General features: G+C 50.8%; 2 protein-coding genes across 5 annotated transcripts in view; one reads left to right on the top strand and one right to left on the bottom strand.

Annotated features, from left to right (window-relative positions):
• Nucleotides 1–26692, top strand: part of PLA2G2C (phospholipase A2 group IIC) — an 80565-nt gene that overhangs the window by 44694 nt on the left and 9179 nt on the right. Inside the window, exons 1-3 of one of the 2 annotated variants that reach the window (XM_033115692.1) lie at nt 16123–16305; nt 23198–23313; nt 25200–25344. In XM_033115692.1, coding sequence (XP_032971583.1) covers nt 23274–23313; nt 25200–25344 — 185 coding nt within the window. In that variant the 5' untranslated portion in view covers nt 16123–16305; nt 23198–23273. Of the gene's footprint in view, nt 1–16122; nt 16306–23197; nt 23314–25199; nt 25345–26692 lie in introns of those variants that run through there. The other variant, XM_033115693.1, reaches the window with a different exon arrangement.
• UBXN10 (UBX domain protein 10) lies at nt 8107–16536 on the bottom strand. 3 transcript variants are annotated; one of them, XM_033115690.1, is made up of 2 exons: nt 16488–16536; nt 8107–11555 (listed from the first exon to the last, which is right to left on the bottom strand). In XM_033115690.1, exon 2 carries the CDS (start codon nt 11540–11542, stop codon nt 10661–10663), a length of 882 nt encoding a protein of 293 aa, XP_032971581.1. In that variant the 5' UTR covers nt 11543–11555; nt 16488–16536; the 3' UTR covers nt 8107–10660. The 3 variants fall into 3 exon arrangements, with proteins under 3 accessions (XP_032971581.1, XP_032971580.1, XP_032971582.1); XM_033115689.1 differs by having other exon boundaries at nt 16426–16530; XM_033115691.1 differs by lacking the exon at nt 16488–16536 and adding an exon at nt 13838–13937.

Raw genomic sequence — 26692 nt, 5'->3', positions numbered from 1 at the left:
GGAACTCACTGTGCGCCTGTAGGAACTTAATGTCTTCTTTACACCAGGGATTGAGAAGCGTAACTAATGAGCACGCTGTCACATCCACCGTCCACCCCATTGTGTGTTAGAGCCATTTTCCAGGTTGGCTGCAAACAAAGATCTCCAAAGAAAATACCCCATCAATCAGCGAACTTTTTTTTTTTTAAGTGTGATAAATAGTCAGCAGACATTTTGATAGACGAAGAGCATTTAGCAGAGGCCTCCAAAAAAAAACAAAAACCACCCCACTGATTTCTGATGGGACGTGGAGGGATGAGAGAGGTGGGCAGGAAGCGATTTCTCTACATGATGTACTCTATGTTTAAAACCAAGAGCTGGTGGTTTGGGATTTCGGGGTTCAGATGAGTCCGCACCCTTTCTCCCTTCTCTTCAAGGGCCCTGTCATTATGGCTTTTGATTCTTCTGCTAGAGCCCACCCCAGGGGTGTTGTGAGGCTAAAAGAGAGAATCCACAGAGAACGTGTGCTTCGGTGCCTGGCGCCCAGCAGGTGTTAAGGTACATGTTGCCTGTGTTAGCCATGATGTCATCATTAGGCGAGGACATGTGTCCCTTTTTGCGAATGGGGAAATAGAGGCAGGGTCAGGGAGGGTGGTTGCCCCTGGTCACTGCAGAAGGTCTCAGCTGCTCTCCGGCTCATCTTCATGGCCAGGCTGAGTGGGGTGACGGCGTTGGAGCGAGCCCAGCCTGCACGTTGGGGGGGCCGCTGGTCAGGGTCTCGTTCCCGGGCAGCGCCAGCCTCCTCCCCGGCAGCGCCAGCCTCCTCCCCGGCAGCCCAGGCTCCTCCCCGGCAGCCCCAGGCTCCTCCCCGGCAGCCCCAGGCTCCTCCCCGGCAGCCCCAGGCTCCCCTCCGGCAGCCCCAGGCTCCTCCCCGGCAGCCCCAGGCTCCTCCCCGGCAGAGGTTCACACTCTCCTCCGTGAGCAGAACCCTCCCGCCCGCCAGGTGAAGGACAATATGGTTTCTGTTGTTCAGCAGCTGGCCCTTCCCGCAACCCCCACCGGCCACCACCGCCACTTCTGCGAGGGGCGTGGGTGTCGCTGAATGGCGTAGGCTGGCCTTGGGAAACGCTGGTCCAGTCTCCTCAGCAGACACAGTGTGAATGTTTATACCAGAAATTGTCCTAAACATGAATCGATGATTAGGAGATAATGAACGCTGTGAAAGCATCTCATCGTTTTTGTGGTAACAGCATGGAAGCACTCTGACCTACAACTGAAACCTTCTCGGAACTCGAGCAGGGTTCTGGCCTGGGGGTGGGAGGGAAGGTATGTCAGTGACCTGCGGGGTGTTCTTACACAGATTGGATCCGGGGCCCCTCCCCCCAGAGCCTGTCCAGCCCTTTGTTATCAAAGAGCTGCTGGTCCCCCCACCCCCGGCCCCCTAGTCGCTGAGCTGAGCAGGGCGTCAGCAACAGAGACACCCAGCGTGCTGAGCAAAGTCACCGTTCCTTCCTGACTCCCCACTGCTTCCTCTATAAAAACATTTGCCTCAGGAATATCCTGAAGGTCAAATGAGATTCTGTCTATGAAGTTCTTAATAGACACTCAAAACAAATTAGTTCCATTCTCTTTGTCTCCGCCTCACTTCATCTAGAAATTCGCCCTGGGTGCCACAGGAAGGAAGTTGTCAGCTGTGGCACAGCCGGTCAGGCTGCTCAGGCCCAGGGCAGGAGGCCTGGGGCAAACCCAGCCCCTTTTCCTCTGCTTTCTGTGCTTGGGGAACAGCTCTGCCCGCAGACACTTCATAGCGAGGGGCTCCATACAGTTTTAATTCCTGTCTGTGTTCGCATACTATTCGAAGAGTTGGGACCGTTGCCACCATTTCTAGCTGGTGGTCCACGTATCCCCTCGATTTAATCACTGGGAGTGTAGATTGGCCTGTGAATGGCTGCAGAGCTCTTTCAGGAAGTCCATCCGGTGGCTCTGTGAAGTAGCCAAAGGGGCTGAAGGGAGGGACCCCAGAAGGAGCCCTTTGGGAGACGGGCAGAGGCAGACCGATGAGGCAGGGCTGTGCTGGCTGGTGGTGGACAGACACCCTTGGTGGCCTGCCAGTCATCAGGCCAGACGCCTGCACAGGGGCACCTCTGACTCTAAGACTGCATTTGAGCCTTGCAAGAGCCACTCCATCCATTTTCCTTGCAGAGTTTTTGACTAGCGGTGACCATGTGCCACATTCAGTTCTCAGTGCTTCCTGTGTGTTAACCCATTTAATTATCACAACCCTGGGCGCTAAGTGCACTCACCACCCTCTGAAAACACCGGGAAGCTGAGGCACAGAGAGGTTAAATAAGTTGCCTGAGGTGACCTGGCTGGCGGGTGGGTAGGAGGCCTGGCACTGAGCCCAGGTGGTCTGGCCTCAGGGGGCCTGTGCTTCAACACTCACCACCTACACAAGGAGCTCACTTTGCCCTGGCAGCTTAAGTGATGTGTGTGGCTCGGGTCATCCCTAGTTACTTGAGGTCAGGTGAGGGGCACAGACTTCGAGAAGATACTGCCAGGAAGCTGGGGATCCCACTTCCTCTTCCAGAACGTACCTTCAGGTTGCCATTTTCAAGAGGCCAAAAACCAGTGTGCTGGGGTGTGTTCTTGCGCCCTGGGACATTCATTCATGTGTTTAGTAATATTCACCAGCAGGGCCCTGGGCGCCGGGGGTACAGACAAGCAAGGTCCCAGCTCTCCTGGATCTTGTATTCCGGTTGAGAAAAGAGCTAATAAACAAATCCACAAGTAACAAAATCTCAGGTAATAAAAAGCAAAGAAAGCCAAGGCAGGTGCATGGGGTGCAGACCGAACAGGAGCCAGAGGAAGGGAAGGTGAACAAGCTGGTACAGCAGGTAGGTTATTCTGTACGGATTTTGAACAAACGTTTCCTAGTTCTGGGATCTCCTGCAGGCAGAGAAAATGTCTTCTGACTTATACAGCAAACTACACAGACCCACTCGTACAACCAGCCTCTCCTGTCACAGCGTCAGTGTAGGCCCAGTACATTAAATAAGGGAAGACTTGTTCTCCAAGTGCCAGAGGTTCTGGAGTTAGGTCAGGCTGTCTGTGCGTCTCCCCTGCTCACCTGGGCCCCGAGAACTGGTGCAGAAGTGCAGTCCCATTCTGGCTGAGTAGCTGGCCGGGTCAGAGGGCTCTATGGCAGTCGTTGAACTTGAAACTCAGATTTGAGTGTTTTGCAGAAAGGAACCTGTTCAGGCTTACAGCTTGGCAGTAGTGCTTGCTTTTGGCAAAATCTTCAGTTTCAAGTAATAAAGACCCAACCCCTGGTAGGCTGAGGACCCGTAGAATTGAAAGGGTCCTAAGAGACTGTCCAGCCTCTGTCTTCAAACAGGGAATGTATCCCAAGACCATCCTGGTCCCAAAGCTGCACCATTTCTCTTCTTGGCTGTATTCGAGGACACAGATCATAGAGGGACCCCCAAAGAGTATTCACCAATGTATTCAGGGTTCCAGCTCTGCCTCTGATTCTCTGAGCCCAGGTCGTGGCGTTTTCATTTAGAGATGTAGTCCTGGAAAGGAACCGAGCAAGGGCCATTAGCGTATTCGATTACTTATATGGTGGCTGTCTCACCTGCAGGCTGGGCTTCTTTTCTTGTGAACATGTAAAATGTTTACAGGAGCCTACCTGTCGTCACGGTCCCTCGCTGTGAAGAATATGTTATCTTGATTAAAGGTAATGAGAGGCCTGCTCTGAGATGTGCAGATGAGGACCGAAGCAGATGGACTGAATTCGTCTGTGTTTGCCAGCTCTACGCAGAGCACAGCGAGGACTTTGAAAACCATGTCACATTCACTGGGGATGGCATCATTATCCGACGCGTCACTGGGAGCTGGCTGCAGGGCTGGGGTGACCCAAATGACCTGTTAGTTTTATGTCTTTCACGCTGAGCCGTTGCTTTGTTTTGTTTTGAAAGCAGGGTCTTGAACAGTTTCACTTTGAGGAGGTTGGCACCTACCACGTGCAGGCCCCCAGCTCGGCACCTACGGCACCTACGGGAGTGCAAACATGCTGCTGGCCGGTGTTGAAGGGCCTCGCAGCCTTGTGAAAGGGCCAGCTGTGCGCTGGTTCCAGGACACCGACCCTCCCGCAATGGTCTCTCCTACCCGGCCCTCTGAGCCTCAGCTCGCGCGTTTCTTTCCAGAAGTGTCGCCCCCCCCCCCCCAAACTGTGATTCCATAATATCCTTTTGTGTATTCATTCATTCCACCAACACTTACGGAGCACCTACTATGTGCCAGGCTCTGTTTATGCAGTTGTGCTAATCTCGCGATATTATAGTTTACTGTGTACCTGTCTGCCTCCGCCCTCTGGACAGGGAGCTCCTGGTGGGCCGTGAGCACATCCCCGGGGCCTGGCACAAAGCAGCTGCTCAACAAATGTCTGTGGAACAAATGGGGAGAGAAATGACGATATAAGATGGGTAGTTACTAAACTAAAAATTAGCATTTCTATGTACTTTTGCAGGTGTCACAACGTCCTCAGTAAACATTACGTCTTCATCTGAGGCTTCACAACAGCTCCTTGTGGAGCAATCATTTCTATTTGCAGGTAGGAAGACTGACGGTTGGGCAAAGTATGACCCACCCCGGCACAGAACATGGGGCTTTGGATGCCGGATCCTGTGCTCTTTGTCTTCCACTCAGGACTGTTTCTTATGTGAGAACCTGCGTTAGGGAAACTCAGGGGAGGGAGAGGCTGAGCCAGGACTGACATGTGGCTCTTGACAGGCAGAGCTGGGGTTTGGTGAGGAGGAAGTCCAAGTGGAAATTCAAGATTCAGAGCAGAATGGCCTAGAGCAGGTTCAGAGGCCTCCCCGCCACACACACACACACACACACACACACACACACACACACACACAGGTCTGCCCCTGCTGACACTGAGATTGAGAAAATCAGAGACCACAGTGTTGGAAGCCACCCTGAAATGACCTAGTCCAGCCTAGCAGTTCTTAGCCCGCTGACCCTTAGCATTTCGGGAGGTGGAGGGTGGTCCAAAAGGGCAGTTCCTGGGCTCCAACCCCAGAGACTGGGGCAGATCTTTGACAAAAAACCTTCAGAGCCTTTTGGATGCTGAGGCCCCCTTTTGAAACCCATTGTCCAATGTTTGCCTGTGGGACACAATCTTAGAGTCCAAAGCCGCTTCGAAGGCATTTTTGGCTATGCTGAGTCACAGGTTTGCTGGTGATGCTCTACGTTTTCCTCGGCGCTCGCAGCCTGGCCCTTGTCTGCCAGCTGCACACTGGCCGTCTTACGCGATGGTCTTCCCACTCCTCTGCCTGTAAAGGAAGGGACAGCCTCCGAGGTTGACTGCAAGTATGCATGTTGATTTGTTCTGTCTTGAGCAGATGGCTCACACCTTGGACTTCCTGGAGGGTGGGGCTGAGGAATGTAGACTGGTTGGTACCAGCTGCCTTGGCCGGAGGAGCCTCGTGGGGAAGGATTCGAGCAGCATAGTGCAGCCTGACCAGGCAGGATCAGCCCAAGAACATTCAGTACGTCCCAGGAGTGTCTCCTTAGTGGCCCCTGGCCGGTATAAACTGCAGTGGAAGCAAATGGTCTCTACAGTGGACGTCCTGTGGCCTCAGACTGGCCTTTGTCTCAATCTACCTCTCGTACCTCTGACACCTTCTTTTTAAACCCCCATTAAAAAGCGTTACAAGACAGTGGCTTGCTGGCACAGGTCCTCAGACTAGATGCAGGCACAAGTGGGGGCAGCCCACGATTTCCAGACTGTACTTCCCAGCTGTGAAGGTGAGAGTGGCCGCCATTCTCCCAGGGTTTGTCCGCGGGTGGCTGGCCACTCTTGTTAACAGTGGGCTGGGGCCAGAGCAGATTCAGGCTGCCTGGGGGGCGGGGGGGGGCGGTGCTCACGACCAGAGTGGACCCGCGATCCCTACCTCTCCATCAGAGGTACAGTTCTGAGCTGGTCACAAAGGACAAAGACCCTCCTACACAGATCTCCTCATTGTAAAGAGCAGGTGGGCGTGAAAATGATGAAATTAGGAGCTTTGTTACTTAGGCCAAAGGGACAGTGGTTTTGTTTGCCCTCCCGAGAAGAAACGCATCCCAAATCAGCTGCTGGATTTGAATGACTGGAACGAAGGGAGGCAGGGGAGGGACAGAAAGCGGAGGGGAGATAAAATGTGCTATTTTACTGAAACAAGAATTTCTTTTTTAAGTAACCTCCCATGAGTAATCGTGCCCTTAGAATTAGATGGTAATTGATGTTGTTTAACCAACACATTAGGTGAAATAGTGACCTTTGTGGTTGCATCTCTTCTTACAGCAATGAGCTGCTTTGGGATTCTCTGCATACCTCGTTCAGGAATATTCATGCATTTCCATCATATGGAGGGAAACCCTAGGCAGTGCTGCTCCCCTGCCCACCATGTGTTTGTCTTACTGCTGTCATGTTTGTGGGCTTGTTTTCTCAGAAACCGTCCACATTGGTGACGTCGTCAAGCTAAGTCCACTTAGCTTGAGTAAATCCCACCTTGTGAAACTGTCTTGCTTTGTGTTCCTTCAGAAAATGGATTCTATGTCCAGCATCTGACTACCTGTCGTGACATCTGGCTGCCCCCCTGGCCCCGGCCACCATCATCTCTCCACTGGTTACTGTCAGCCTCTAGTAGTTGGTCTTCCAGCTTCCACTCTGGCCCCCATAGTCGACTCTCAAGACAGCAGCTGGAGTGCTTGCTCCTCTGGGGAGAAGGAGCGTCCACGTGAGGCGTGCTTAATTGTACCCACTGGCAGCTGTCACATCAGTTGTCCAACCTTTTGGGATAGAAGTGTGTGCAAAAATACCTCCAGAGATTTGTCCTCCCTTATCGACTGTTCAGGAGGTCTGCTGTTTCCTAAGCTGTTTGAAGGTAGAAGAACACAGAGGGACGTCAGAAAGGGCTGGTAGAAACGGCGCTAATCAGGAAAGGAAAATGTCACATCACCAGTGTAGACACAAAGGAAAACACCCAATTTTATTTTTATAATGTGAGTGACTGTCTTGTATGTTAGTGAGTCACCAAAAGTCTCCTCCACGTGGATTGTTCATTCCTTCGCTGCGGCCCGACCTCTGCTTCTGCGGTGGTGGTTGGCTGGTTCTGGCTCCGGGGTGAGGGTAAACAGTCTCACAGGCTTTTCATTTTCTTGTGGTGCGTTGCCTTGGTGGACTAAGAAAACGGATGTTCCTGTTTAACTCTCCGAATGATTTCCAAACTAACGCTAAGTAAAATAATCTAGTTTTCTTTGCAGTTCCATGTAAAAGGCAGAACAGTAGATCTTTTTTACCCTATAAAAAGGCTCATCTAAACTGTACCCACACCACAGGAAAACTGTGCACCCTTTTATCTCAACTTATTATGAAGACCTTCATTAAAAAAAAAAATCTGTCGAGAGAAACTTTTTTGCCTCTTGGGACAGGCCTCTGTTTGACATTAAAAACCATTTAAAATGGCAGATAAGAGCATGACCAAAAGCAAAATTCAGTTTGTGGAATGCCGTCTTTTGCAGTGCATGACAGTGACAGAGATCTGTCGCTGGTCATTAAGGTTTTTGATCGGAATGGACTGTCTCAAGGCTTGTCTCAGTTTCTTTGCTTGTGAAATAGTTTACGTGGGGTGACTGCTGGCCCCCAGTCATGTTCACAGGTCGTGTCTCCAGCAGGACTGCCCTGGCTTGCCGGCTGTTGGCTGGGTCCCCAGGTACTTTGAGGGCAAGGACTGTTGTGTTAAAACCACCTGCCATCTGTTGGCGAAAATGTTTTGGATTCTAAATGATGAGTCACTCATTTCTCCTGCTGTTCCTTCTGCTGCCAGGGCTAATTTACCTTTTGGACTTTATCAGGGGATCCGCTGGAAGAACTTGTCATGGAGCTTTGTCCTATGCAAGTTCATGTCCCTAAAGAGCCATCTTACCAGGGTCATGACTAGAAATGGTGGGAAAGAGCTGCCTTTGCATTTCCACGAGGTGGGGAGAAGACACAGCAGCGAGCCTGCCTGACGCTCACTCCATGGTCCTTCACGCCGTGTACGTGCCCCCTGCACGTACTTCAGCGGTTTGAGCTGAGGGTCCGGAGGTGGTTCCACATTTTCCTGCCAGTGCTTTCTTGCTAGGGGGCCCGTGCTGATCGCCAGGGGTGTGGCACCACAAAGACTGTTGGTTAAATGAGTGACTGAGGTCTGTGACCACCAAGTGGGTAAAGCTGACCTACCCAGAACCACCAGGAGGAGAGCTCTGGGCTCAGCCTGGCCCATTAGGCCGGGGTGCCTCATTGGCCATGCAGCAAGCAAAGCCATCAAGGACTCAGAAATTCTGGCAGTCTGCTCTTGCCAACCTCAAAAGGAATGATTTTTAGGAGAATTTTAGGAGACTCCGCCCCTACAGACAAGCTTAGTCCTATGATATAAGCTGCAAGCAAGAGCTATGGGAGAGGTGGCCTTCTGGAGAGATGGGCCTGGGGAAGAAGACTTGGGGCTACCAGAAGAGCCACGTGCTTTGCCAAGAAGAAAACTGAAGGTCAGGTTAACAAACCCCCCTGTCCACTACATTTGTGGTAGCCGACGTCTTGGGCTAAAATACAAGATACGCTTCTCTGTCAACTCAGTTTAACACAAATCAGTTTTTATTGTTAGGTTCATCATCTTTTGTCCCAAAAAAGCCCCACCAAAAGCACCAGTTTATTAAGCTGGTTCAAATCTAGCTTTTTCACATATCCTAAAATATTTCTATGCTTCCTGCCTTCCATTTTTTTAACCACTCCCAAATTCTAAGCTAAATAGAAGCAGCAAACCCCTAAGTGCAGAAGGTTCTAACTCCTTCAAACGTGCCCCATTTCACTGAAGTTTTCTAAAGATTTCCTGCCTGGTGAAATTACCAAATCCCAGGTGGGTGGGATTTTATTCTTACCACAGAGTAGGTGTGATTCTGTGGGAGGCTCTTTCCCCAGCCTGCTAGATCAAAGGCAGTTATGCACTTGAGTCCTGGGTAGGAGGTGAAACTCCTGTACTGTGAGTACCTGGCTCAAGACACTGTCCCTTCTGCCGTGGTCAGTAACTGGGAGACCTGGCCAGGTACATGGGCTGCCCAAGGCTCCCCAAGCCCCAGCTGACCTTTGCAGTCAAAGGAACTGCTGACCAAACCCTGATGGACTAAAGAAACTTTGCAAAACATTCAGAAATAACCTACTCTAGAGTGATCTGGGCGGTGTGGGATGCAGCTAGAACAAGGTGAGCCTTTTTCAGGAGAAATAATGGTGGTGCTCATTTCTGTGGCTAAGTATCGATTAGCCGGAAGTCACATTTCCAGCCACATGGCCTTATTTAAGCACAAGATGCCCTTGTTGCTGAGGTAGCAACAACAATATGCTTCTAGAACGATGCCTTCTCTGTGTGCGTATCCGTCCCCAGGGCTTCAGGATGACTGAGCTCTGGGGGGACATGTTTCCCTACCCGGAGTAGTGATTTGGCCACAAAGGGGATCCAGATGAGACGTGGGAGTCTTGCTGAACTCGCTATACAAGGGAACTTTGGCAGATTGTCTGCACCACCACTCAGAGTTGGAAAAACAAGACTCTGTGGTCCTCAGTGCAGCTCCAGGCTCAGGTGGTCACATGTGCTTCGTGCTGATTAATCAGACACTGGAGCATATGGCCACTAGCACAGGCACAGCAAGTGACACCAAACTGAGGTGCCCTCCTCCTCTGGAGGAGGATTTTTAATCAGAGAACAGGGCCACTGCCTGGAGCCTCTGTGATTGAAGCAGGGGAGACACTGAAACTGGGGGATGAAACAATGTATCCACACCCAGATAAGCCAGGGGGGCCTTCAGTACAAATTTGTACAGAATTATAAGTTTATACAATTACAAGAGATCCCATAACTGACAAAAGCGAAAGGTGTCAGATTACACTGGATTTGCTCAGTTTTGGATGAATTTTGCGCACAGAAAGGAGCTACCAAAAGCTGTAAACCTGGTCAGTCAGTCTCTATTTAAAAAGAGCTACTGGCTAATCCATGGTTGTGGGAGCCATTTGCTGTCCAGCTCTCAGGCTGCTTTAAAAATGCTGATGTAGTGGGGGATTTGTATGAGCAAAAGACCTGTTCTTTCCTCTGCAGCCACCTCACACAAACAGTAAACCCCAAGAAACTCTAGCCACCCAAGTCCAGCAAAGGGGCTGTTTCCAAGATAGGGTCACTGCCGGTTTCTTAAAGATGCTTGCAAGAAATACAAATGCTAGTTCAGCATTTCCTGAACCCTGGCTATTTACCAGACTAGAATCCTCTCTGGGAAGTGTTTAACCCTGCATCAAATACAGAAAGGCAAACCATTGGCTTCAAGAGAGTGAGAGTTCATTGTAAAAAGGACCCAAAACTGGGAAGGAGGAGGCCTAGTCACAGCTGTTCCAGGAACAGTCCTGGTGACTTGCCAGTTCATTCCAGGGGTGGAAAGAAATTAACAACAGGAAGAGAATCTTCTTAGAGCGCAGGGTGCACGTACACGTTTCACTGCTTCGGAGGAGATGCGTGAAGACAAGAGTCCCGAGAATCACAGCGGCACCACGTTTACATGGCACTTAGAACCATCTGCCCAGGGGGCCACAGCACCTGAGCATGCCCCCTGCTCAGAGACCCAGGACCCCAGCTGCGTGGCTGTGGACACGGGGCCACCCCTTCCCGTCTTCCTGTGAGATGCCCAGCACTGACTTGTGGGGGATTCTGCACTCTTGGAGAGATTTGGTGAGGTCAGAGAAACGTCTCCGGGGCACTTCCATCGTCTCAATGCTGCAGTGTGGGTAGGTGGCCTTGTTCTTGTGTTCGGCCACGGCAATGACGGTCTGTAAGTTATCAGTTGGCCGGAAATGGCGGACGAACCTTCGGCCTGACGGTGATCTGACAGCAAGCAGCAGCCTGGGCTCTTGATCTGATGGTTCCTCGAGGTCTCCAGCCCCGAAGGAGGTCCGTCTCCTGGTTTGGACGATGAGTTTCCTCTCGGGGGGGCAAGCTGGGGCCCTGGAGTCATCTTTGCTTGTCTTCTTCGTGTAGGTCTCCCCTCGGTAAAGAGCCTGGACGCTGCTCAGTTGCAGTGAGCTGGCCTTGGTAGCTACTGTTTCCACAGCCCCCTCTTCCAGAGTCTTTCTGTGGATGGAAGGAAGGACTGGGTATTTATTGAGGGAAGAGGAAGCCCCTATGTGTACCTGCGGCAGCAGCTCAGGGACCTCATCAGGAGCTCCCTGATTTGGAGATCTGGGTGCACAGGCTCCTGGTTTCTGGCTGGTTGGCAACTCGCAGGGAATGGCTGGAGGTGGAGAAGCTGGTGTGCGGTGAGAGCACACCCCCGTGCCCTGGGGTTTGTGCAGACTCGGCCGTGTACGTCCCTTGGCGGACTTGGGCCTTGTGACGTGCATGTTCAGCGAGTTTGGCTGCCAGATGAAGCTGTCAGCTGCTGTGCCGACAGCCGTGCTGCATTCAGGAGGAGCTACATTCACAGGGGCTTCTGTGGCCATTGCTAAGAGACCCCTAAGGAAGAAGGAGAAAAGCGAGAAGGCCATGGGTTAAACTTCCTGGGACGTCTGGATCCCAGGCATTCACTCCCCAGGTGTCAGAATAAGCCAGCCAGCCACAGTGGGGAGCGGGTTGGGGGCGGGGACTGGTCTGGGGGGGGCATTCTCTCTGGATTTATGGTATCTAGAGAGGGCCGTGAGCTGCAGTTCATTCATCCAGTCATTCATTTCAGGGACTGTAATATATAATATCAGTGGAACAAAGTCACTGCAACTTACATCATAGTGAAAGACAAGTGTCAAACCCACAAGTAAATATTTTCAAAGGGTAATAACTGCTATGAAGAAAATAAAGTGTCGCATCAGAGAGCGACTAGGGTGGGGACTAATTCTTCTTCTTATGGGGTGGGGGGAAGGCTTCTAAGCTGAGGGACCCGAATGATGAGAAGGAACAAGCCGTGTGGCCATCTAGAGCAGAGGTCGGCTAACTTCTTCTATAAATAGTTTTGGCTTTGCGAGTCATGTGGCCTCTGTTTCAGTTACTCAACCCTGCCACTGTAGCACAAAAACAGCCAGAAACGATATGTAAACGAGCATCACCATAAGCGGCCTTTGCTCAAAAGAGCGAAAGTAGCCCTGTTATGTTAGCGTTCAGGGAAACCAGGCTAAGCTTCCCTCAAAGCTGAGTGGTAGACCAGCAAACTGCTCTCTGCACTCCCTTTAGAAAGCGTCCTGAAATGGGGGACAGCGGCTGGCTCTGGTCCAGCGTTCACTGTGGAAGAGCCACCCTCTGGGACCCCCACTTTCCCTTTCCCCCTCAATCCTTTTCTTACTCTTTTCCCATCTCCCCATAGCTCACCCTGACTTCATTTTCCTTCTTACTGTCTTTTCATTCAACCTTGCTTAGCAGACCTGCACAAATGACAGAATGCAATCTCCTGCCACGGCCCTAACTTTGTCACCAGGGGTGAAGGGAGAGGAGCAGGAAGCTCCCTTGCTGATCTGCCCACTGGCCAGAACTCACAGGGAGGACCTCGGGTTCTAGACCAGGGGTCGGCAGGCAAACCTTTCCTGTCAGTGACCAGATAGTAAATATTTTCAGCTTTGCAGGCCATTTGGTCTGTCACAACTACTCAACTCTGCCCTTTTGATGTGAAAGCCGCAGTAGATGGTATGTAAATGAACAGGTGTGGTTGTGTTTATGGACAGGGAAATTTGAATTTCATGTAATTTTCATGTGGCACAAAATATTGTTCTTCTTTTGATGTTTTTCCCCAACCATTTAAAGTATAAAAGCTATTCTTAGCTCATGAGTCACACAAAAACACAGTGAGGGCCGGATTTGGGGTTCACCAAACCCTGTCCGAGACCAACTCTAGGGGGACTCTGGGCACATGCTAATTCTATAGACCTGTGAGTCAGAAAGGCAGAGAGCCTGCCCCCGGTCACACAGCCAGCAGAGCCTGAACTAGACCCCAGGTCTGTGACACTGTCCTGCTCTTGAGGACCAGGCCGGGTGTCTCCCCAGCACTGATAACATTCTGTCTTACTGTTTATGAGTCTGTCTTCCCAAGTACCTGGTAAACACACTGAGGGCCTCTGTGTTTTCTCTCCCACCTGGGGAGCTCAGGAGTGCTTGAGCAGTCACACAGAGGCAGTATTCTGAAGCATGGTGGGAGACGTAAGCATTTCTCCGTGCAGGCCCCCAAATGCCAAATCAGATGTCTCCTCTTCCCTCGGCATCGTGGGGGCCCCTTCGCTAACATGGGTACCACCACTTCCTCCTCCTGGTCCCTGGTCCCTCTTCCCAGGACACTGCAATGTCCTGGGCTCCCTGCCTCCTTCTGATTGCTGACCACCACTGGGCCTGGTGCTCGCTCTGCCCACAGGCGGCCCAGGTCTCCCCCAGCCCTCTAAAGACCTTCTGGTAACTTCCCAGTGCCTCGTGCTCCCCAAGAAGCAGTAAGTTTGGGTGCAAAGGACACAGGCCCCAGTATCATAAGACCTGGGTGCTATTTCAGGCTCTGTCGCGAGCTAGCTGTGTGACCATAGGGCAGTCACTCCACCTTTGTGGTACGTCCCCTTCCTCACCTATAGCATTAGCTGTCTGTCCCTGAAGACATAACTTAGACAGCTCTGATCATCAGCCTCTCTCTATAACATGATAGGAATATGTCGGGAAGGCCGTAAGCACCAGGCTAGGCGCATAGACAAGACTTAATGAAATGCCAAGGGTTTTTTTGCTCTGAGTGTTCTGTTTGTTTAGTGCTTTTATTACGTTAGGTCCCACAGGCTCACCTGTTGCTTCAGAGCTCTTCCCCCGGGTGTCCTTGGGAACATGGGCTCTGCTCCTCCTCAACTCTAACCAGCTGGGTGAGTCATGGGACTCCTGCCAGCCCCGCCCACTGCACGGAAATGCCAGAAGGTTGATTGCAGTGAGCTGCTGCCTATTGAAATTGCCTCCGAAATGTGAAATCAATGCTTTCTAACAAATCCCTTCTCAGGCCACACTTTCATCTTGTCCTCACCTCAAATTCACTTACTCCAAGCTCCCTTCGTGACACGGTCCCGCGCAGTGTAATTCAAGGCCCCGTAGCTTTGGGCTCTAATGTCACCCTTCTGTGTGTATTGCCATTTATGGCCTAACTTGAGAGCGTATCCTAAAACCACAGCCGAACAAAGCGCAGTATCCCTGTATTTTCCTGAAGTCCTACTCAGTTCAAAATCTTAAACAAAGCTACCCTCTCTTTCTTAAAGGCCCCTGTGTTTGCTCTGTCCTACTCACAGACTGAGTCTGTCTGCACTCCCATTTTCCACTTCTCACTCGTCTTTCACACCAATCTGATGGCTGGGAGTCCAGAAGCCTTCTGGGCATCAAAAAAGCCTGCCCAGCTTCCTTGTTGATTTAATCTATGTTCCGATCAACTGTGAAGAAGGTGGGGTTGTTTCTTTTTAGTTTCGTTCTAAAGTCGTTCACTTGGAATTAAGAGCTCTGCTCTTTAAACTCAGGATGGCATGAGGAGCCCATACTTGTCCAACTGTTCCGCCAAAGATAAGCTCAACTGGTAAAGCGACTCCCCCTCTCTGCCCACCCCCCCCCCCTTGAGGAATGGCTATTAATTTGCCACAGCTTCTGCAGAATTATCACAGACTTGGCTTCCAACTCCCACACATGCCTCGGGAAGGTTTAACTGTCAGTAAGTTTGGTAACTTAGAAACCTCTTCCTTAACAACTTTGACGAGGAGAGTCATGTGTTCTCCCAGGCTCTCTGCTGGATTATTTTTAACAGTAAAACTTGAGTATGTGCATGCACTTTCTATACCTTTTGGTACTATATAATTACCCATGTTCAGAGGGTGTCATATTCAAGACACGCTGGTCATAAGATAACATGACTGTGAGCTATCTCAGAGAAAAACCTCAATTATGACTAATCCCTATAAGCCCACTCATGGTTATTTAGAGATTAACACCTCCTTCAGGTAAAACCATTCGGTCGAACCTTTCATAACCCACTGCCTCCTCCCCAGTGCGGGGACCATCTGTCACATGGCGGGAATACCAGCTCTCCCCAGGATCTAGCACATGGAGAGGGGAGGTGGGGGAAACAGGTGTTTGGGGACCTGGGCCAACTTTGTGCCTGTATAGTCCCACCTTGGGTCCTGAACCCTGCCTACCCAGCTCAGTCCAGGAAGGCTTCTGCAGCACCCATCATTATCCCTGCTCAGCGCATTTCACCACCTCTAAGCCTGGCAGACTCCCAACCACAAAGTGATTTGACAAGATCTGGGCATAGACATCCATCAAGCTGCCAGCTGAATAGGCAAGTGGCCTGTTTACTTAAACATAAAAGCTGCACCCCAGAGGCCTGCTGGAGTCAGGAAACAAACACGGGGGACTATTTCCAAGGAGTTGCCAGAAAGGGCAGGTGCTCATTCCTTATGATCAGTCGCCAAATCGACTGGAAAGAAGGCAAATTTGATCGGCGAGCGAAAGCCACAGTCCTGCTTTCCAAGGGCGCCCACCTCCCACCACTGGGTCAGACCACCCTATTTCACTCACAACCCAAATCAAAACCTACAGTAAATGCAATAAAATACAACCACCCCCATTCCATCTGCTGGTATGTACCAAGGACGCATACATTTGAATTGGTCTTTTAAAATTATTTATCAGTTAATACCACCGCTACCAATCCCCACCCCCTCCTTCTGAGGCGGTCAGGATGAAACCACTCCGGAGAACCACCAGGAGATGGTAGTTGGCCTGAGAAGGAGAAAACTTGGGTACCATTCCCAGTTCTACCCAGGACTAATGATTAGAATACACTGTCCTATGTAGTAGAATACACAGTGCCATGTTTGAAGGAGGAGTGGAGAAATTGGACCACAAGCCACCAAGTGATCAAAGGTTTGGAAAAGGAATTGGTAATGACTCCCAAGATAGTGTGGGTAGGTGGAGGGGCATGGTTCAATTATTTACAAGTACTGACAGTTCTAGAAGGAAACTAAGGGGCAGAAGGAGGGCTGGGGGAGGGGCAAGAAAGAGCGTCTAGAAAGCCCGAGTTGACTTGGGTGGAAGAGCACAGGTCTGGGGGAGGCGCGGATCTGGTTCCGGCCTCCCCATGTGACTGGCGGGATGTCCTTTTGTCCCTCGGGTCTGTGCCCCGTCTGTACTGCCCAGCCAGGAGGGCATGGCCCAGCGGTTTCCTAGGCCCCTAGGCTTGGCTTCCGCAGAGCCCGGGAGTTGTCCAATTCCGGCAACGGTGAGCTCTGGCCAGGCTGGCTTTGCCCCTGAGGAGCAGTGGCTACTATTCTACCGGCCCCTCTCCTGTCTCCCGGGGTTCGCCCGTGCTGGTCGGGGGAGGCCCCTCTGGGAGACGTACCCAGGGACGTCGGGGGCCCTTTTTGGTCGCGGGTGGCCGTGGGCAGGCCCATAGGGACCTACCGGCCGGGCAGCGCTCACCTCGGCACTCCGCTCCATCCGCCCGCCCCGCGGTCTCCCGGCTCAGTCCCGCTGGTAAACAGCCCCGGTCTCCCGGGCAACCGCAGGGTGGGGGGCCACGTGCTTCCGGTCCAGCCGGAATGGGCCTGGCCGGGGTGGGGCGGGGGCCTGGCACCCGGTGGAGGCCAGGCACCGGGTGGAGGCCAGGGAGGCTGCAGGGAACCTGGCCTCGCCTTTCCTGCCTTCTTTCGTCTCCTCCTCTTCCTCACCCTGACTGCATGGTCCCCCATCTCCTGGGGGAGAGGGCGTCCAAGAGGAGGAGAGCTCTGGCCTGGGGACAAGGGTGGGAGCAGTCAGCCTGCCGCAAGCCAGTTCTGTGACCTTGGGTCAGGCCCTGACCCTGTCAGTGTTTCTGGTTTTGAGATGAAACAGCTGGAAGGGCTGATTCCTGGGAACCCTAGAATCTGAGTGGCTGCTTTTAGGGCATCTGCTTGAGTTACGGACCACTTGTCTGTCTGCCTTATCTGTCCTCAGTGCAACTCTTCCTACAACAGGTCCTAACCTTCTCCTTCTACATCAGCCTCCCACAACCCGGTCACATCCGGAACCTGGTTATCAACTACACCTGCACCTGCTCTGGCCCTCCTGACCGTGGGCCACCTCTTACAGGTTCAGCAACTCCAGTCACTTGTACCACATTTGCCTTTCAAATCTTTGGGACTCCAGTCTATTGCCCTCGGCTTTCCCTCCACCCGTCAACCTGCTGCTTCTTGGAGTCCCTGGTCCTTTACCAGAGCCTTTTCCTTACAAGTCCTCCGTTTCCTTGGCCTGCTGCCTCTGCGTCCCTCCCACGTGCTGAAACCCCAGTCGGACCACTGACACCCAGGGACGGAAGAAACCTTGACCAGCCACCTTAGTAGACGTAATGGCAATGTGTGGTCTCCAACCTCAGTTGGACCCTAGACTCGACACCCAAATCCTTCCCCTCCCCAGCTCAGTTCTGTCTCCTTTCTGCTCAGTGGCTATTTCAAACCTTGTCCTCTCTGCTGAAACCTCCTACCTCTTCCCCTCCCTCATCCCACTCAGAAGGTAAACTTACTTCTCTCTTTAGAGAGAAAATAGAAGCCATCATATGGAAATGTTCTCAGCTTTCTGCCATCAGACCTGCAAACTTGCTTACTTTTGTCTCCTTGCTTTCCTTTCTCCCTCCTGTTCTGATGGGAGGGGGCCCGTCCTCTGATTCTATCCAGGATTGACTGCTCCTCCATGACTGCCCTGAAACCTGTTCTCTGCCACAGGGCCACACGTGTACACAGCCTCGCCATGCTCCAGGCCTTTGTTCCTGCTGTCCCCTCTGCCTAGAAGTTTCTTCTCTAATCTCCCCCACCCCTCCACCCCTTCCTTTACCTAATGCTCACTTAACCTTCAGAACCCAACTTGATGGGTGAAATCTTTCTTCCACGATGGAATTAGGTAGCTTCAGAAGGAGTCCTAACTGGCCAGTGTCTGCCAGACACTGTTCTAGACTCTTGGAATATGCAGATGAATAATTTAGTGACTATATTATTAGAAGAGAACGTTCGTAGACATTGAAGAACCATATTATCAGAAGAACGCATTAGGATTCATTACCTAGCGTTGTGGCAACATATCTGTTATCGTGTCTGTCCTGGTTACGTGGAACAGGGTTACAATATGAGCCTGACTGCAGCCCTTCTCAAGATGTTCACAGTTTGGCTGAGAAGACACATCGTATACCCATAAAGAGTTACAAATCCGATTCTTTTCAATACAATTTGAACCAGGGGTGGAAGAGCAGGCACAGGCTGGACGTGATTATGTGCCAAGTAATTAGCACCAACAGGAAGTTCTTTTGGGGGCTGCGAAGGAGGCGATCGGTTCAGCTTCTGTGTTTCTGCCCATCTCATAAAGGAAAGCGCCTGATCTGTGGGAGCTGCTGGTGAGAGCCTGGGCTGGGCAGGCCTCCTGGTCTGTCACCCCCTCACCCTCCCCGGACATCCAGGGAGGCATCTGAGGCCCCGAGAAGGTGCAGGACGTGGCAGTGTTAGGAGCTGAAGGCTTTGCAACTCTGCTGGTGGCTCATTTCTTGTAAATGATTCTATCAGAAATATCTGAGCAATGCTCTTCAGGCCTTCAACGCCCACCCAAAAAGGATTAAAGTGGGTTCTTCATCAGCTATTTTAATATCATCTAGGAATTATGCAATCTTTTGGAAAGTCAGATTGGCTCCTCACCCAGTGTGTGTGTGTGTGTGCGTGTGTGTGTGTGTGTGTGTGTGTGTGTGTGTCTGTCCCCGCACTTAAGCTCGCAGGGAAATGGTGCTTGTGCCTAGGGTCTGTTTAATATTCAGCAGTATGTGCCTTTTGCCGGCTCCCTGGTGTCATGTAATGCACAGCATGAAATGAGAGCAAGGCTGGAGGGAAGGAAAGGCAGCTGGCCAGTCAATTGCTGTGCGCCTGCTCTTTAAAGAGAGAGAACTGACTCCGCTGCCTTTGTTTCCCATCCTTCTTGAAAGAAGGTGTCTTGCAAAGGACAAACCCTGTAATGCACACATGCAGAGTGGGTTCTCAGTAACGTGGCCAGAGGTCACTGCCGTGCCAGCTCACATGGACGACTCACCCTCCTTCCCAGCCACGGTTCCCTCTGCTCCCCAGCTCTCTCCCTGCGCTCCAGCCAACGTGTTTCCCAAATGGGCCCTGAGCTTTTCTTATCTCTAAGGTCTTTGCTCATCCCTACGCCACCCTGCTCCCTTCTTTGAAGTTAATCCAAATTTACTGATCCTTCCAGGCCCATCTTAAAAGTCACCTCTTTCATGAAAGCCTTTATAGAACACCTTTTCTCTCCCCAAAACTTATGTTTTTCTGGTCCCCTTTGGTCCAGTGGAACATGCCAACCAAGATGGCACCATGCACCCTCACTGGGTCAGCTCCTCTGATCTCCATGCCTCTCCTCCATGGAGACAGCATTAGAAAACAACCGAGCCTCCTCAGGGCCCCTGGCTAATGAGTGACAGAGCAGTTTTAAAACCCCAGTCTGGCTGAGTCCAAAGCCCGCCCTGTACCCCAGAGCCCCACCCCCACCCCGACATTCCTGCATGGCACTTTATCTGTACCCACCTATTACGCGAATCGTAGGCTTGAGTGTGAATCCTGGCTCCACCACTAGCTAGCTGTGGACCTTGGGTAACTGATTTCACATCTCTGGGTCTCAGTTTCCACATCTGTAGAATGGAGATGCCAAGGATAGGATTGTCGTGAGAGTGAAGTGAGAGGCTACATGTAAGGGTCTTAGCTCCGTGCCTGGCACGTGGTAAGTGCTTGGTGGGGGTTAGTGCCATTCTCATACTGTTTTCATTGTCCAGTGACACCTCCTTCAGGAGGTTATGAGCCTGGGTCCGAGTCCCCTGCTGTGCCCACACAGTGCCTACTTTGTGGTAGGTGTTCAGCAAACGAGAATTAAATGAATGATGACGGTGATGCTGATTCCACAGCTGGCTTTTCTACTGAGAGGTCCAGCCAGTTGGTACCCGCCCCCCTTCCCCCAGAGATATCTGTCTTGAAGTCTAAATGACCTCCCCAGAGTTGGGCTAAAGGCAGGAGCTTCAGTTTCTTAGCAGCTTGACTCCAAACAGCATGTGGCCTCTTTTTGTACTAGCAACTTCCAGATTTTGGAGTCTCTACCCAACGTCCTATTCTGTCTGTGCTCGATCCCATTAGACATGTTGTCTGAGATCTTGAATAACTTTCCAGCAGACGGTGAACTGGCAGATACTCGGGTAGAGAGACCAAGAGGCTGGCACAGTTAGTCATGCCTCCCGATGAATCAGCTTACCGACGGGACCTGCAAGAGGGAAGTTTCAGACAATGAAACTTAATCCTTGAAGTACTGTAGTTCTTTTATTCTTTGCCCCGTATTTTGAAAAACATTAACAAATAGATTGCCTACTTCCTGGTCTTCTGAAGCAGAACATATAAAACATAGCAATTGACCTTGGTTACTGTTGACCAAGTGCTTTCCAGGCGGCTTTCAGGAGCTTGTTAAATCCTGCCAGCAATTGTGTGTGTCTGTGGGGGGGGGGGGGGGCGGGGTCGGGGGGGGGGGTCGGGGCAGGGGGGGGTCGGGGCAGGGCCGTTGTCTCCACCTCACAGAAGAAGAAGGAAGTCTCAGGGAGTGTAAATGGCTCTGCCAGGAAGTGGTGGAGCCCCACTCCAACCCTCTTCTCCGACCCAGAATCCGTAGTTGTTTGCACTTCATCTTTGCAGTGTCTTGCACGATGCAGCCTCTCCCCGGTGACACACAATCAGTCATTGTGCTCTAGGTACAGTGCTGTTGATGTGGCTGGAGCCTTCTGCCCCTACACTTAATGGCCCCAGGTTCGCAGGCGCAGTTAGTTAGCGGTTCAGTCATTCTTCCCCTTCCTTTGCCTTTCTACTAAGAGCAACCACTCGAGCTTAATTCCAGTTCAACTTCTGGGTCTGAGGAAAAGAAGCGGATGCCTTGCTAGAACTGTGTCTAAAGTAAGAGCTTGTGGCATCTTACTTGGATGCTCAAGTCACTTGGGTTTTGTTTTGGCTAGGTACAGCCCTGAGCTCAGTGACCCACAGGTGACTGGAGGTGAGTTCACCACTCCTCTCTCTAAACTCAAAGGCATTTATTTCATACGATTATATAAAGGAGCAGTGAACTCAACTCTTAGATTCGTGGGCTGAGATTTGCCTCCCTGGACACAGACTCTGAGATGGAGAAGTGCATTGCTGGAAGGCTCCCAGGAGAGACACCTGTCAGGAAGTGGGCAAGGCAAGATTGGGGAGAGGGAGAGGCTGGTCCATAGAGGGAGAAACTGACCCACAGAGGGAGAGGGAAAAGCTGACCCACAGAGGGAGAAGCTGGCACTCAGAGGGAGAAGCTGACACGTAGCCTTGGCTGATCGTCCAGGGAGCTCTGGGGCTGGGGTGGCCTTTCAGAGCTGTCCTGAAGGAGGCAAGGCATGGTCCTGTAACCAACACCTCAGCCAGGCATTGGCTATGGGCTATTCCCACCCCCCTCACCAGGAGGGGTCATAACCTTGGACCAGACAGTTCCTGGCAGCAGAGGCATTTCTCAGTGAGTGAGAGTGTCAGGGACAGATCCCACCATGAAGAGGGGACCTGGCAAAGACTGTGTTAAATATTCCAGAGAAAATGGAGACCCAAACATCGGGTTTCTGCCCACATGAGGCTTTTGGTCTATATTTCCCCATTTGGTCTCTCAAGCCAGCTCAGAAGCTTTCCTTGGGCTGGAATCTTGTCTCACTAGAAGAGCACATAGTTGGCGCTTAATAAGAGTCTGTGCCATTTCATTACCGGTAATGCCCCCAGGTCCCTTTCTTTGTCTCTCCAAAGTGTCACCACCTGCTCACTAGAAAGATGTGAGTCCCTTTCTCGTGGACTAAACCGTCACACAATTATTTTCTCAGACTCAAAAGAGAAAAAGGAAGCCAGCCTGTAGAGATGGAACCTAATTTAGAAACGTGCACAGCATTTGAAATAAAGGCTGGCTGGAACCAGGCCGGGTCAAGGCCCAACCCCCCACAACATCCTGCAGAATTTTGCCTCGAAGGGCGAACATAGCAAAGGCGCCTGGTTAGCTCCCAGGGCTCTGTGGCAGGACCCTCATTTAGAAATGTTCCTGGGAAACTTTGTCACAGAGGGTAACTCTAGCCGGAGCTCTGCACCTGTCAGATTCTTTCGGCTCAACTGAGCTTTTGTTCATACTCCCACGTCCTGACGGTATCAGATTTAGCCTGATTTATGATGGGTGCGTCAAGACCCCTTGTATTTAAAGAGAACTATTGACTGATCCGTGGGGGCTCCACGTGATGACATGGGGCACGGAGCCCACATTCTCCTCTGTTGTCCTGTGGGAAGCGTGCCAAATATGGGTACCATTCCCATGGCTGAAAGTGCTGGAAAGGCCATGCTTACCTGTTACAGCATTTCATAGTACAAAGCACTTTTACTTGCATGATTTCAGTTGGTCCCCATGCATCTGTGCAGTCGGGGGCTGTGTGAGGGCAAGGAAGTTGTTCAGACTCTCTGGGCCTCAGTTTCCCCATCTCTAAAATGGTAAGAGAGCCTCTCAAGTTTTTCTGAGGATGAAATAACATACTACTCGGGAAGCCTTTAAAGAACACAGCACCCAACATTTAATAATTTCTTAATGAATGTTGGAAGTGATTGATAGGTATTTTCAGTCTCACTTTAAAGAGAGGAAACTGAGGGGCTAAGTCTATGTATATGATACCTCGGCATCAAAGCACGAAAACACTGGTGGAAGCGCGGGGGCTGCCATGCAAACGGGGCTGGACTTTACCGGGCTGGGTTTCCATCACGAACCTGCATAGGCCTTTGAACTTGGGAACAGAGGAACTGCTTCTCAAAAGAAGAAAGAAAATGAAGGGATAGTGTTGCCATAGAAAGAAAAATAAAAAAGACCAAAACACTTGCACTTTTCAAACAGTGAAAGCCATTTTATCTTTATCTGTAGGTCCAAATACCAGAAAGAGTATCATATTCCCAGATAATTAGGTTTGAAAAAGATCAGATTGCTCTGAGCCCTGTACTGAGGGTTTGGCTTTGGAAGGCCTGCGCCGCAGTTTGGGTTTTCACACCCGCATGGACTCTCCTCATTTTGGTCATTTTCTCCCCAAACAGGAATTCAACTGGCAGACCCCTCGAGAGCAGAGGCAGCTGTGATCCTGGTGCCTTGGAACCCCTAGTCTCCTTGGGAATGAAGGTCATCGGGATTCTCATGGTCGTCACCTCGTGCTGTAAGTAGCGAGCACCTGGGAGAGCTCCCACGTGCCGTCCTCCTGTCTGTGTCTGTCTTGGGGGCGGGCCCACCTGAGGTGGCATCCAGTGAGGGGAAATCAGGTGTCACTCGAGAGAGTCGGGCGTGGACCAGGCTCCCACCGAAGTCCTCCTGCTTCTCTTTCTTTTGCAAAAATGGGTTGTTCCCCGTGTTGGGGTCTCACCAGACTTCTAGGAAATCAAAGGTTGCACCCATTTGCTCAGAAAGAGGGCGTTTGATTGTTGTACCACACACACGCCCTTCAGGAGTCTTTTCTTTGGGATGCTAGTTGCCTTTATTTAAAGTCACGTGGATTCCAGAACAAAAACGCAGACATATATCTCGCTAATTTAGGAACAGCTGTTTCCCATCAGAGAGGCAAGCTTATGGTGACTTCTGGAATAATTGGTAATTATAAGTCGTTGCTACCAGGAGATCAGATTGCGTACCTCTGCAAAGTGAAAAGAACATATAGGGAACAGTGTTAGTTCTGTTGGAAAACCCTTCAACTCTTTAATTAGTTGAGTAGCTATTTGTCCAAATCTATTTTCCTATCTGTTTTAGCCGTGGAGCAATAACTTTTGGGTCCCTGAGTCAAAATGTCAAAAATGGGGTTCCCATTTTCTCTTAGTAAGTGCTAAAATTTACAGTTTTCAGGATGGGGGGGCGGGACCCATATACAGGAAGAGCGACTTCTGCCGCCCTGTGCTGTGTCCCCAAAACCAGGAACTCAGTGGGGTCCCACCTTCTCTCCAGGGACTGCTTGGGCAGCAGTGAGCACACCCAGGCTTCTGCCCACTCGCTGGTGCTTTGTGACAAGACATCCAAAACCACAGTGTAAGATGGGAAGGGCCCTGGGGAAATTTCCCAAAGCCCTCTGTCTCTGTTTCTCTTCTTCAAGTTCATGTTTTAATTTCTGTTGCAAAATTAATATATGCTTGTAACGAAAAGGTAAAATGTATATAGAGGAACAAGATAAAGCCCCTTGTCATTCTTCCCAGACCCAAATCCTTTTCCTACCTTCAGGTGTGACCACTTTTAAGAGTTAGGCGTGCATCCTCCGTGCATCCTCCGGGCCTTTACACACACACACATTGAACACATTGTAACGGAAAAGTAATACATGCTCATTGTAAAAAATAAACATCAGACAGCATGAAAGTATGTAAAATAAATGTTGCCTGTTTTTCTCTCCACCTACCTCCTCGATCCCATTGCCTACAGATATCGCTATTAAAAGTAGTATGTTTTCAAGACGTCATTAGTTTTTATCCCCTGTCAGTGCATATGTGGGTGGGTAGTTTCCAATTTTTTGATATCATGAATAATGCTGCAGTGAACATCCATATATATATACATATATCCCACTTTTATAAGCAGTTTTCAGAAGTAAAAATCGCTGAGTCCATGCGTGTTTGCTGTTAAAAAAAAACGGATTGAGAGCATTTTTTCTGCCTCTTAAGTATTTTGTTTTTTCTGTAAGATTGTCAGTGCCCTGTGATATTTGTAGGGACTGGCATTTCTGGTTTTGAACTTTTCCCGTTAATGTTTAACATCAGACCTGAGGGTGTTTCTGCCTAGGTTGGTGGTTTTTTACCTTGAGGGGAAGACTGTAGTTTGACGGTGTTGTTCTGAACATCATGGAAACTGGGTTCTCACCCTGGACTAGCAAGAAACTAGCAGTGTGACACGGCAAGCTCGCTCTGGTCCTACCTTCTTCCCCATTCAAGGGGCTGACGATCCCAGCGTGCAGCAGCACCACGTCCGGGGTCTCCTGATCACCTCAATGCAAAGCACTCTAGCCAGGGGGCGCCCAGGCGGTGTCACTCACTGCACTTTCCCTCTTCCTTCTTTTCTCATTGGCAGTGATGGCTCCCACTCACAGCAGCTTCTGGCAGTTTCAGAAGATGGTCAAATACATCACAGGGCGGAGCGCTTTCTTCTCATATTACGGATATGGCTGCTACTGTGGGCTCGGGGGCAAAGGGACCCCCGTGGATGCCACTGACAGGTGAGTGCAGAGGGTCTAAGGCTTCCTGTCATTTAATTTGCATTGAGATCCGTGCTTGAAGAGAGACAAGGTATTGGGACTCCTGCATTGCAAGTAATAGAAACCAATTCAGATGAATGGAACATTAAAAAAACAAACAAAAAACAAGAATGAGAGTGGGAGGGAGGTCTTCAGGAGCCCAAGGCCAGGGCTGGCTTCCTGAGCCTGCGGCCTGTGCGTTCCCAAGGCCTTGCACGTGCTTTATTGCTCTGCTGTCACCATCTTAAAATTCTTACATTTTCAATTTGCACCAAGCTTTGCAAAGTATGTAGCCAGCCCTGCTCAGAGCCCCCGAAACGTTTTCAGTTCTCAGTCCTCATGGCAAATGTGGTCTTCTCTCGGCTGCCCAGTTTTTAGGACGACAGGCGCTGCAAGACGAACCTGCTGTCTCCCAGTCCTAATTCCACATTCTGGGAGAGAGAATCTGAGTGGCCTCGTTTGGAAGAGTTGTCCATCTGGATGAGGTCACATGGCACAAACCTGGCTTGCCACGCCTACTCCAAGGATGGGGGTGGGAGAGTGGGAGTTCCTAGAAAAAGTGAAGGTTGGTGTAATCTGGCAAGAGTATGGGCGGTAGGAAAAAAGGATAACTTGCGTGCCATTTCATTGGAAGGAAGAAGAAACGAAATGTTCCTTGCCACTTTCAGCCTAGCCTGGATAAAGATGTCCCCACAGCGGGGCCTGAAGTATAACTCCTGGAGCTTGCTTCCTCTGGGTCGGACTCATGAGACATGGAATGTTCCAGCTGGAAGCCCTGGAAGGAAACTGACACTGATGAAATAAATGCCTAACGAGTGCTGAGCACTGGGATTGGTGATTTGCAGTCAGGACCTAATTTAATTCTTGCAGCAAATGACTGAGACAGTGTTACCATCCCCGTTTTACAGGTGACAATAGTGAGGACCCACGAACCCTAAGTGGCAAAGCCTAAAGACATAAGCAACTAAGTGGCAAAGTCAGGATTTGAACAAGAATTTGCCTGTCTGGGGACCCTTTGATGCTCTATGCCTCCCCTGTCCAAGTTCAAAGGCTGATGAGAAATCTAACACTATTAGCCAAGGATGACACAGCAAAGAGCCTGCTTGCAGACGGGGATGGAAAGAGGGGAAGACTGAGCATCTGGCCCAGGGTATCAGCCAGAAGCATTTTCTTTTCCATGTCTTAGAATTCAGTCCCAGGTTTCTGCATTCCTGCCCCTCATACACTGATTGAGGAAGTGAGCCGAGAATGTTACCCATCTGTTTCCTCCCCACGAATGTTCTCCCTTCCTGCCCCCGGCCAACCGAGTGCCATGAGAATAAGAACTAAA

Source organism: Rhinolophus ferrumequinum, chromosome 9 (assembly GCF_004115265.2).
Source record: "Rhinolophus ferrumequinum isolate MPI-CBG mRhiFer1 chromosome 9, mRhiFer1_v1.p, whole genome shotgun sequence".
Classification (NCBI taxonomy): domain Eukaryota; kingdom Metazoa; phylum Chordata; class Mammalia; order Chiroptera; family Rhinolophidae; genus Rhinolophus; species Rhinolophus ferrumequinum.
This window is presented reverse-complemented; position numbering and strand designations above follow the sequence as displayed.

Coding starts and splice junctions, on each gene's coding strand:
- UBXN10 (XM_033115689.1), bottom strand. CDS start 16,523: ATGGAGCGGAGTGCCGAGGTGAGCGCTGCCCGGCCGGTAGGTCCCTAT. Junction 11,556..16,425: donor AGGGCCCCCGACGTCCCTGG/GTACGTCTCCCA, acceptor CTTCTTCCTTAG/GGGTCTCTTAGCAATGGCCA.